The sequence below is a fragment of the Phaenicophaeus curvirostris genome, chromosome 2 (genome assembly GCF_032191515.1).
Source record: "Phaenicophaeus curvirostris isolate KB17595 chromosome 2, BPBGC_Pcur_1.0, whole genome shotgun sequence".
NCBI lineage: Eukaryota > Metazoa > Chordata > Aves > Cuculiformes > Cuculidae > Phaenicophaeus > Phaenicophaeus curvirostris.
Window position 1 is genome coordinate 112,737,227 of NC_091393.1, and position 12,403 is coordinate 112,749,629.

Sequence of the window (12,403 nt, forward strand, 5' to 3'; positions counted from 1 at the left end):
AGATTTCTGCACATTCAGAGGGTTCTTTCCCTTCAAAGGAAGTGTGTTTTGATACTTACTTAAAACTTTGTCGTAATGTGGACTGAATAGAATTTATGCTTTTGCTTTTTATTCAGAGAAAGCCCTGCAGAGCTTATTGGAGTCCTTGACGTGCCCACCTTATACTCCAACTCAGCACCTGGAAAGGGAACAGGCTCTAGCGAAGGAGTTTGCAGAAATATTACATTTTACTCTTCGCTTTGATGAACTTAAGGTTAATAAAATCTTTAACATATGCTGACTTTTTTCCATGTGCTTGAACCAAAACTGATTATTTCTTGTTTATCTTCCTCAAAGATGAGAAACCCAGCAATTCAGAATGACTTCAGTTATTATCGGCGGACAATAAATCGCAACAGAATAAACAACATGCATGTAAGTAAATAAAGTCTGATGTGTTCACCCTGAAATATTTATCAGTAAATTATTATATGATTTGTGGTAATGTTTTTTCTTTTGATTTACTGGCTGACACTTTCTCTCCTTCACACAAAGAGTGCATCAGCAGTCCGGGTGAGGCGATTAGAGTGTAACTATTCATGCAACAGTCTGCTTGCTGGCATAAGCATGCACTGTATCTTTTCTTTCTGCTGGCAAGATTTTTATAAGTTTTACTGAATATTTTTTCTCATATTTCCCTCAGCTAGACATTGAGAATGAAGTAAACAATGAAATGGCCAATAGGATGTCCCTGTTTTATGCAGAAGCCACACCAATGCTGAAAACGCTCAGTAATGCAACTACAAATTTTGTATCAGAAGTAGGTAATGGGGAAGAAAAGGTCTAATACATACATTCTTGATTTTAATTTTACTGGATGGCTTACTAAATACTGGCTTTTTTAACCCTTCTAGAACAAAACATTACCAATTGAAAATACGACGGACTGTCTAAGTACTATGGCTAGTGTATGTAAAGTCATGTTGGAAACACCGTAAGTTTTACCTTTAAATCTTGTTTTCTTTTATGAAAGAATTTGTATGGCAGCTGGGATTAACACTTTTTTTTTTTTTTTTCCAAATGAACTCCTGTATGTTTGCCTAAAGTTGTATACAAAGCATGTGTTTTCATATACAAAGCATGACCTGTTATTAGAAAGCCTTGCCTCCTACGTTAACCACTTTAGGACATTTTTCATGAGTCAGCATTGATCTTTGTTAGGGAGAGCTTACATGGTTGGCCTGTCTTTCAACAAAAGATTAAAATATAAAGTAGTCTTAAGCACACAGGCTTCAGTCAGTGTCTGTGTCATTTCCTGATGATGGTTGCAGGGATTAGAGCCTATAGGGGCTCTCTTAAGTGTGCCATCCATATCCTTATTTTGGAATTGGAAAGTCAAAGAAAAACTCTTTGGAATTGGATCAGTCCAGTCATACCTAGTAGGCCTTCACATTTTAGCTGCTCAGTGAATCTGGAGTGTTGAAGTTGCCTGTGGATATACAGAGAAAGAGCAATGACTGTGATCCACCTTGATGAAGCCCTGAACTTAGTAGCTGCTGAAATTTGATCCCACTAAAATGTTAGTAGTTTTAAAGTAGGAATTAAAGCAAAAAGAGTAAATTTCCTTTGAGGTCTTGATATCCTGTGCTTCTAAGATTAAACAGAAGTATGTCTGTCTTCATCGTCTTTCATGAACTGTGAAGACATCATCATGGACATTTTGCTGAAGTGAGGCTCTAACTATGAAGGGGTTTACATATCTCTCTTTGCTTTCTAGCCATTCTTCCAAATTGACAAGGGCTTCCACAATTCAAAGATCTTAATAATGTTGCTCAGACGCATCTTCAACCTTAAAATACAATTTCAGTTCAGATTTCATGTGCTTATGGTCTAGTTTGCAAAATTATCTCTCAAAATGTTGAAACTGTTCATTTTGTTTGGTTTGTTTTCCAGAGAGTACAGGAGTAGGTTCACCAGTGAAGAGACCCTTATGTTCTGCATGCGAGTCATGGTGGGAGTTATTATTCTGTATGATCATGTTCATCCCGTGGGAGCTTTCTCGAAGGCATCAAAGATTGATGTAAGAGTGACTTTTCTTTAATAATCTGTAGGTTTGAGAACAGTAGTCTGCAACTTTTTTTTTCAGTACAAGCTTATGACTTTGTATAAATCATTCTAATTATTTTTGAATGGCAAAATTTAGAATTTATCTTCACGTGTAGCTTAAAATAACAGTTTGTTGGAAGTTAAAATAAGGATTAATATTTTCTTTGAGACATAGATATTAATTTGTCTTAGTTATCTCTGCTTTCCTGACACCTAAATGGTTACGCTAAAGTAGTATTGTATTATACTTAGCCTGGAATAAGTTCTCTGGTCATAATTCTTTATTAAACGTGTAATTTATTTATGCTAAAATGTTCATCCTTGGCAGTAATTCTGTTGTGGAGTCAGATATTCAACATTGTCTTTGCTTTGTCTGAGATCTGAGGTAGCCGAACTGAAATGTTACTGTTGTAATGTTGTTAATGAGCCTTCAGCTGTACCTTTGGCATGACAAGTCACAGGGTAATCCAACTTATTTTTTCATCTGAAATACTGCAAGCACACACAAAAAAGTACTCTCATTTTTGCTCTGTGTTTTCACAAATCTAATGTCATGTGCCGTGTCCTTCAGCAGAAATAAGCTATAATTCGTGAAAGAAGTTGAGCCATTCCCTCTACAAGAGAGCCTACTTCAAAAGAAAACAAAAGAATTAGTATATTATTGTGCTTCATGGCACTGAGTCTTCGTTAGCATATTTCATCTGCAGAAATCAGTATTTTACCACATCTCCCCTTTGACTCTTTTATAGAGGGAAAGATACATCACAAAGAGGTGAATTGATTTGCTCAAGGTCCTGCAGCAGATAGAGCCTGGGAAATAAATGCAGATCTGACTTCTAATTCAGTCTCTTCCTTACAGAGACGATACAAGTAAAATTTGATGGGACCAAATATACAGTGTGTATACTTTGTTTCTCACATATATCCTAAAGCCCTGTAATCTTACAGGACAGTTAGCTGGATGAAAATGGAAGGCAGATGTATGACTCAGTTTTTAAAAATAAGTACCTGGTCCCAAATCTTAATTTGCCTAATTAGCTTCTCCTCTAATAAAAAAAAAAAACAACTTATAATATTTCAGATGATGAGTTTGTTTTGTGAAAAACAAGTCTTTTCTCCAAACTTGTCACTTCTTGGGAGCCATTTTAAGAGAAGTTCAGGGACAATGGAACAGTTTACATTTTCTTTACCCTTCCAAGACTGGAAATTGTATTTCAAGCTGTTAATTACAGACTTCTAGCTTAGATGCTAGCTTCTAGCTTCTCTTTTGACTGTTTTGAAAATTCATTTCTAATAGAAATGGAAAAGAATGGTTTGAATTTGTATCCCTTTTGAGTTTGTCAGATCTGATGGAACATGTAAACCTGTACTGAGTGATGTGAATATAGTCTTGATTTTCTCTGCTTCAGGAGAAGAACTAGTGTCATGTCAAAATATGCGCTGGTATCCTGAGAATTTCATCTATGCTGCTATTTGCAAAGTTAGTTTTATTGTCCGAGTAGAAATGAGCCAGCTGAGCAGTAATCAGTGATTGTTAGGCTGGTCATCATGCAGCAGGCTGAGTTACATTTTTCAAATAATATTTATTGTCAAGTACATTGACTCGCTTCCAAAATCTTTTTTTTGTAGCTTATACAGCTGTTCATATTTTACTTTATGTTGGAATTAGAGAAATTATATGCACTTAGTATATAATTTACTATCTACAAACATATTAAAGTAGTTGTCATTTTCTCAAAAGTCAGGTTTTTAACTTGATATAATTTTTAGTAAGTTATAATGTTTTTATTGTGTCATATAAAGCAGCAGTAACACTGAGTAGGAAAAAAAAACCTGCCTGTTTTGGTGAAACTTTTCCTTGTTTTCAGCTAGTGCAATTCATATATTATTGTTCAATAGTGGCATGCTTCTGTTCCCAGATGAAGGGATGCATAAAAGTTTTAAAGGAACAACCACCTGACACTGTGGAAGGACTTCTGAATGCTCTCAGGTATGTGTAGAATAATTGTTTGCTTCAGAGTTAAGAACTTCCTCATTTTTTTCTTCCAATCTCTTTGTATTTCAGACTTTTCACCTTAGAAACTCGTGCTACTGAGAAAATTGTCCTTTCAGGTGTGTCTTCATCACCTGAAGTTTTCTGAAGTGATATTAATTTCTTTCGATTTGGTTTCACTTTCATGAGCAATGACTACTAGTAATGAAAGTCATAATGTCCTTCTTCAGGGATACTTAAGGTTTGTTTTATTGCCTAAAACTTAGTCGTCTAAAATACACAATACATCAAAGAAAACAATGTTTCTAAGCTAAGTTCTTATATAAAGTACCCTAGCAACTGGAACATTTTAGTAGCAAAGAGTAGAATTTGTATTTCTCAAACCCTTGATACTTTCCTTCTCTCTTTTTAATAGGACTTTTTTTTAAAAAAAAAAATTTGCTAAATCATACAACTTCAACCTAAATCCCAGCCCTGCAGCTAAGTGTTTGAGGTGCTGTCTTGGGAAGCAAGACACAGTGGTCTGACACTTATCTGAAGCTCAGAAGGGAGTCTTAGTACCAGGTTTTTCAGAGGTGTATTAAATTCTCTAGCTGTTGAATGTTTGCATAGCATGAGAACTGCAGCCATAACCACCTCCATATTTGCTTATCATGTTTTTTGAATTAATATTCAGGTGGAGTTAAATCCTGCAGGTATCAGGTGTGTTTTCAGTTTATGTGATGATTGGTCTCCCTATGAACATAAACAATGGAGAATGTTTGGAATTCAATGAAAAAAAAACCACACTATAGCTTTTCAGTCCTCCCAAGATATTCCAAAAAGTGTAACTAGACTCCAAATTCTGCTGGTTACAAAATTAAAAAAAAAATACAAAAGCCTGTGTGTGATGGTACTTTCTAAGTTGTAAAGTTACAGGATATTTAAGAAAGCTGCTTAAGATTAGGCTTATGTATTATGTCAAAACTCAATGTAGATTCCCAATTCCTTTTAGTATTTAGTACTTAGTGTTTATGTATTTTATTATTTCTTAAGTCTTTCCATGTTTTTGCTTCTTTTGAGGATTTTAACTGGAAGAAAAAAGAGAGCTTTTTGACCCAAAGTAATGATAATGTCATAGGCAAATGTTAGACATTTATTTAGCCAGGATTTAGCCACAATTCTCCACCTGTTAACAGGGAATTATTTATTGCAAGGGGTATTTACAGGATAAAGAGCACCAAACTAATATCAGTTAAATTCCAGTGATCAGTGACTAGAAGAACATTTAAGTTCATCCTTTGTGTAATTGAACTGCACTGATTTCAAGAAGAGGCACTGAAATTTTCAGAATTCTCTAATCCCTGGTCGTTTTCTAAAATATTGCTTTAACTTGTAATTTCTAGGTTCACTACAAAACACCTGAATGATGAATCTACTTCAAAACAAATTCGAGCTATGCTGCAGTAGTATCCTTAGACAAGTAAATGTTTGTATTGATCACAGAAGATGTGTATGTTTACATAATTTAATACAGTTTGATGTTAATAGTTGTGTGTATTTACATAACCATTTTCTTCACATTGCTAAAATATATGAATCTGTTCATAACTTGACTGACTTTATATCGTGCAGCCTAAGTTTTTATGCTAGCCTTTATCTTTTGACTTTTAAAATACTTTTTTACTTAAATACTTCAGCTACAACAGTTTTTTTCTGTGCATTTTACCCCTTAAACACCTTCTCTATCAGAGAAGTAAGTAATAGTGAAGACAAAAAAGAAACCAAATAAACTGAAATGTCAAAGATACCATAGAAAAGTAAATATAAAGAAGAATAAAGTTAATATAAGAGAAAGTGAAAGTCATTGGATATGTTTTAAGAACATGTACACGGTCGGTTTTAGGATCTCATCAAACTTGTATGAAGAGGAGAATACCTGGATGTCCATCACTCTCATAAAATACTTTCTTTCCTGTAATAAGTGGAGATCTACCTAATTTTAAGCATTATGCGCTGGCTGACATCCAAAAACATATTGCAGAGAGGTACTTTTTCCTCTTTTATTAAGTATAACCTGTACCTTTCAACCATTGAGGAAATTAATATTGTTTTCAGATTCAATGTAAATAAACAGAAAATATGTTTTAAGACTATTGCTAGATTTTCAAAATTCTGTATAATTTTATTAGACTTCGAAAGGAAAGGGAAAATACTTATGCCTTGACTTAACTAGAAAGGGTTTGTCAGTGTAAATATATCATGATGACCATTATCTCTCAGACAGCTCTACCTAGTAAGTAATTTTTTTGCTGATATAAAGCAGAACACTCATCTGTAGCAGCAAACTTCCCTGCTGTCAAATTGGCCCCATCAGACTAGGTATGACAGTGGTTTTAAGAGCTGAGCTGTTCTTAGGCACTCCATCAAGTTCCTTGATAGTATTATTAGATGATTCAGAGGCAGCACAGAAATATTTATCAGCTGACTGCTCATCACTGGTTTTTGAAATGTGATTGATGCTTCAAGGAGCCTTGCCACATTGTTTGTTCTTACTTTCTAGTAATATTTCCAGTAAATGGAATGGAAATTCATTACCGAACTCAGCAAAGCGCTCATGCTCTGTTAGCTGTGTCTTCTGGGTGGTCTGCAGTTGCTGTATATATTCTTGCAGAGGTCACGTTTTGAAAATGTGCTCAATTTTGTGTACTTTGCTTGCATGTATGTGTGAAAACTCCAGTTCTTGTGCACAGATTCAGATTTTTATTTGCTTTTGCCTGTGTATTCAAATCAGGGTTTGTGTGCTCTCACTGGAATTTTCATGCATACCACTTCTAAAAACTTTACCTTAAGACTTTGAAGATGCATTTGATCTGCTGAAACTTGTCTGCGCTGTGACAAATTGAATCATTGAACTCAGTCCTTAAACAGTAACAGTATCATGAGTTCGTAGGAGTAGGGGTTGACTTAGAGTTCTTTCTGAGCAGAACTACCACTATAAGATTTCTCAAGCTTGATCAGAACCCATAGGTGCCAGCATCACGTGTGTCGTGATACTGGGCAGCACCGCAGCTCCAGCATTCATGTCACACCTCTGCAGCTGATAGCAGCAGATTGCTTTGTTGTTGTCAGGAACAGAATTAGAAGTCACGCTAGTTTTTTTCTTTCTCTTGAAGCAGTGACCACGCTGCTTTTTCACAGTAGTAAACCCACTGTTTACAAACTCCATTTTTCACAGGGGGGACATTTAAAAATGTATATTAGAGGAAACCCTGCTTTGTTCATAGTCACTTCCACTTAGGTAAATCTAAGTAGATGACAGGTCATTCTGTTCAGCTTTGGTAACTGAAGTTAATATGTATTTTACCTGCTATTATTTGTCAAGCAATGAAGTCTTATCTTCAAGTACCCCAGAGGAAAGTTGTCACTTTATAATAAAAATGTAAATTTTAAAGCATTCTGTGAGTTGTCATGTGCTGTTTGCTGAAGTCACTGAATTTCTTTGCCTGATATGATGTTTTTTGTACAGAAGTTTGTTTGAAATAATAAAAGGTTTGGTACAGTAAGCATTGAGACTGTTTGTATTAAGAGACAGCATACACAGGTTAAGAAGTATGTCATTTAAAGTTTCGGTTCTGAGATATAGTAGGCTCAACTTTATGTCTCCAGTTTATAGTTTATTTTAAAACCATTTAAAATGTTTCACTTGTATACCATAACAATATAACCTTACATCACCTAAAACCCTGGGGTTTTCTGGTGATTCTTGGCGCTTGTCTGTCTTCTTAAGCCGGGGAAATTGTTGATACTGCTTTACAGAGTAGGGGGCGTGAATCCCTCTATCACTTTTATGTTTTCACATTAGTCATCCTTGGCTATGATGGCCATCTCAGCTTGTATTTATAATCAAGAAGGTCACCAGAGGTTGTTTGATTTAATCTCTAGATAAGTAAAAATTAATTGCCCTTGGAAGAAGGGGGCAAGATAGACTAATGCTCGGAAGTTACTGATCTCCATTTTGCCAGGTTTTCTTCTTATTTTCACTCATCTTTATGTAACAATACATGTTTGTAGTACAATAAATATTTAACCTTCATAATGACAGCATTTCAGAATGTGCATAAATGGGTGTGACTAGTTTGGATCAGAACAGCCCTAAAAAATTAGCTGGTTTTGTGGTGGAAGAAAATATTATTTTAGGGTGGTATGAATTCAAAAGACTAGAATTTGCTACTGCAAACAAATGAATTGGTTTGAAAGATATTTTATGACTTCTAAGCTTTTTGATGCTACTCAATGGCTGTCATGAAAGATAGTTCCTAAGTTTATATTTGCTGATCTGTGGTAGACCACATCACTCAGATAAATTATCTAATGTTCTCCCTGTCTACTAAAATTTACAAAACAGCAAGAAGTCTCTGTGTTGCTTTCCATGTTGTATTTCAGCTAAATATAAACTGGAAGTAAAGCATATGTAATATATAAGATGGCTTGTAGTCTTACATTTACTCTGAATTAAACAAAGCAGGACATAAATTCTTCATATGAAATGATCTCTTTTCACCCTTCTCCGTTTAATTCTTCAGAAGTTTAGTAGAATCAATAAAATCCTACAAAAATGCAGTGTCAGCTAGGTGGATGCACATTTTTGAAATACTGCATCATTTTTTCATGCCACATTTGGTTTTGGCCAAAACCAGAAAAGATTCTTGTCTGTCCAGTTCTCAGTGTGTCAAGGACTGGTTGGACTCGATGATACTGTGGGTCTTTGCCAACCTAGTGATTCTGTGATTCTGTGAAGGGCCCTCTGGAAGGCAGCACATCATCTGGTGTATCAAAAACTCCTCCCAGGTTTGTATCATCTCCAAAATTTCTTATGGTGCATTCTGTCCCACCCTCTGGGTTATTAATGAAGATGTTAAACGTTATTCACCCCAGTATCAAACACTGGGATGTGCAACTAACAACTGTCCTCTACATGGATTTTGTGCTGTTAATAATAACCCCTCTAAGCCTGGCAGTACAGCCAGTTCTCAATATACCTCAGAGTCTTTTTATCTCATATTTCATCAGTGTGTCTATTAGGATGTTGTGGGAGGCAGTGTCAAAAGCCTTCCTTAAAGTCAAGATAAAAAAGCCTTTGGTGACATTAGCCAGCTCTCAGCGTTTGTGGTGTCTCATCAAGTCCCGTAAACTTAGGTGTGTCTACTTTTTTAAATTGTTCCTTAACCTCATCCTTCTCTTCCAAGAGTAAGTTGTCCTTGTACCAGATTTTCTCTCTGGTGTCATGGGTCTGGGTTTCCTGAAGGCAAATCCTATCATTAAATACTGAGGCAAAGAAGGTACTGAATTCCTTGGCCATTTCTGTGTTCCTTGTCATCAGGTCCCATACCCCATTTAGCAGCAGGGACACATTTTCCATAGCTTTTCTGTTGCTGCCAATATATATGTAGAAGCCCTTTTTGATGGTCTTTGCATCCTTCACCGGGTTTAACTTCAGAAGGGCTTTGACTTTCCTGACCCCAACCATGCATGCTCAGACAGTGTCTTTGTATTCTTCCTGGACGTCTTGTACCTGCCCCCACTTTCTGCACACTGCCTCGTAATGTTTGAGTTTAGTTAGAAGCTCTTGTGTTCATCCATGCAGGCCTTTTGCCATCTTTGCTTGGTTTCATGCTTATGAGGAAGAACCATTCTAGAGCTTGGAGGAGGTAATTCTTGAAAATAAGCCAGCTCCCCTGGGCTCCTATTCTCTCCAGGGCTATGTCCCCTGCAATTCTTCCAACCAGATCCCTGAACAAGACAAATTACAATTACCAAATTAATTCTGTCCTCTAAATAATCTTGAAGCTATATAGTCAGGAATATGCTTTAAAAATTGTGTGTGCTGTAGGACTATTGGAAGTGCACAAATCTGTGAACATCAAAAGAAATATAAAATCTTGCATATTCAGAAATTTATTAATAGTTGGAAACAGTTAGAAGAGGTTGGGTTTTGTTGGCTTTTGTATTCTTTAAAAAATAGGACACTAATTACTTACCTCAGATGAATTCTCTAACACAAAATTACAGAATCTTTGAATTGATACTATGAAGCAGATTAGATAACACAATGGAAACCGCCAGTGAGCTGCAACAGCGACTTTAATTTAATTTACCAATAAGAGAATAAAACCCATTTTGATTAAAATGTCAATATAGCAGATATGGTATTTTAGTTTAGTAGTCTGTAATGCTTCCTGCTACAGACTAATAAAGGTGAATTCCTGACTGCCACATAATCCAAATTCTGCAAACACAGAATTCTCTTTCACACCAATTCAAGACAAATGTGACTCAATTGATTTCAATAGAGCTGTTTCTGATTGACACGGATGTAAGCTATACCCTTTGTCTTTTTTCAGTCATGGCCTTTGACCTAAGGTGCTTATTACTGAGCAAATCGAGTCTTCTGCTAATGCAGATCAATGATGTAACATGATAATCTTGCAGAGATCTCTTGTGCTTGACTGCTTTGAAATTAAAACTAAAATGAACGGTGCAATAGGAGTTCAAGAAAATCAATAAGAATATAGTTAAAAAGTAGACCAGCCTAGTTCTAATCCCTAGTTTAAGAGGAAGATATATCATTATTTTTCAACGGATCTTAATTTGGGGTCCAGCTGGAATTAATACAACTCTCTTGTCTTGGATATTTGGGCTGTTGACAGTTAAATATGTAGTCTTGGGTATTAGGAACTTGACATGCCTCCTGACATTTTAAAATTGCTAGCAGAACTTACAGGTTACAATATTTCTATGTGGCTTGGATCAAAATTGCTAGTACAGCTCGTGATTGTTCTCATTATGTTTCTGCATCCACTTCAGCGAAATTCTAGGGTTTAAGGAAATTTTCCCTGTGTTTTAGTGATATGCCAAGCAGTTACTCTCTTAATGGCTTGAAAATTGTGGTAGAGTTTGTCTGTCTTCTCTAGACACATGGAAGAATTTGGAAGAGGACAGTGGAAGATGATCAGCCTTAACTGATTTAGATCTTCCATGGTGAAAAGAGGACAAAGTACAAGACTTTACATGGATGCAGTCACTGTCCAGTTCAGAAATTACCCTGTCCTGTGAGTTGCGTGCCCTGGCAATATGTGAAGGTCGATTGATGTTAGATGGACGGGGAAGTGCTGAAGGGCTGTGACCGGGAAAGGATTCTACCCAAAGAAGCTTGTCTCTTGACAGACACGAATTTAGGATGCCATGGTAGGAGGAAGCTTATTGGCTCTTACTAACCTTACCTCCCTCTCTGTGGCAGCAGCACAGCACTGTGCAGAGCCTCAGTTTCCACTCCAGTTGCTGCCTGAGGGCCCACCACGGGCTGTATCCTCGGCTCTTTGATGCTTGGCTTTATCCTGTAATGTAAACATCATGTGAGGGAAGGGAAGGTGGCTCACCTTAGCTTGCCTGTACACAGCTTCTGTCTGCCTTCTGCTTTTGTAAATGGAGTCTTCCCAGTGCTAGAGAGAAGGGAACTGAACCTTATTTTGGTAACATTTCTGAGAGAGCTGTTGAAAATGTGATCTTATGCTGGTTTTGCAACAGAGATTAATGTTTGACTATTTCAGATATATTTCTAAGTCAAATGCTATGATTTTATATGATTTTTTCTATGCTAGAATTTTCTACGCAGTTCCTATTTATGTCTTTATAAGGTCATGATAACGAAACGCCTGACAGTGAAATACAGCATTTCCATGATCTTTTGTGTTTTATTTGGTTTAGAGTGGCTAGGAAAATAAGCAAAATCCATTTAATGACTTTTTTTTCTGTTTTCTTTTTCTTTTCTGTTTTCTTTTTCTTTTCTTTTCTGTTTTCTTTTTCTTTTCTGTTGCACACAAGGCTGTGATTAATTATAAGTACTTTTAAGTATTAAACTCGGGCTTAAATAGGAAGCAGCATCATACCTCAAAGGCCCTTTAATAGGAACTTTTCCAAACATGATTTCTCACAGTGGGCTTGTATTAGGATACCTAGATGAACTTCAGTGAACAGCTACCTGGTCCTATTTACTGAGATACTTCATATATCAATGTAAGACTGAAGCAGGTATGAAAATTTTTAAATTGAAGAAAAAAAGTTGTGTTACCTAAACAATTAAAGGATTTTGTGGAAATATTTGTTATGTGTATCGGATGAAATGTACATATTCTGATGAATTTTGGCTTACACGTACTGAGGTATACATGCATAATAATATCTATGGTATTTATAAAACAAAACATTATTTGTAACCACTGGCTTAGCCAGTTCTTTGCAGCTGTGTTTTAAAACTACAAGGGGAATGCCATATTTGTTTTACAC

At 36.0% G+C, this 12,403-nt stretch overlaps 1 protein-coding gene across 5 annotated transcripts in view; it reads left to right on the top strand.

Annotated features, from left to right (window-relative positions):
• CYRIA (CYFIP related Rac1 interactor A) overlaps window positions 1-7,623 on the top strand; it is a 56,014-nt gene extending 48,391 nt beyond the window's left edge. For 4 of the 5 annotated variants that reach the window (XM_069850473.1, XM_069850471.1, XM_069850474.1 and 1 more), the window contains 7 exons: window positions 117-253; window positions 337-414; window positions 683-799; window positions 894-973; window positions 1,933-2,059; window positions 4,005-4,075; window positions 5,464-7,623. In XM_069850473.1, the coding sequence (XP_069706574.1) occupies window positions 117-253; window positions 337-414; window positions 683-799; window positions 894-973; window positions 1,933-2,059; window positions 4,005-4,075; window positions 5,464-5,527 (674 nt within the window). In that variant the 3' untranslated portion in view covers window positions 5,528-7,623. Of the gene's footprint in view, window positions 1-116; window positions 254-336; window positions 415-682; window positions 800-893; window positions 974-1,932; window positions 2,060-3,984; window positions 4,076-5,463 lie in introns of all 5 variants that reach the window. The other variant, XR_011336826.1, reaches the window with a different exon arrangement.
• The last annotated feature ends 4,780 nt before the right edge of the window (window positions 7,624-12,403 follow it).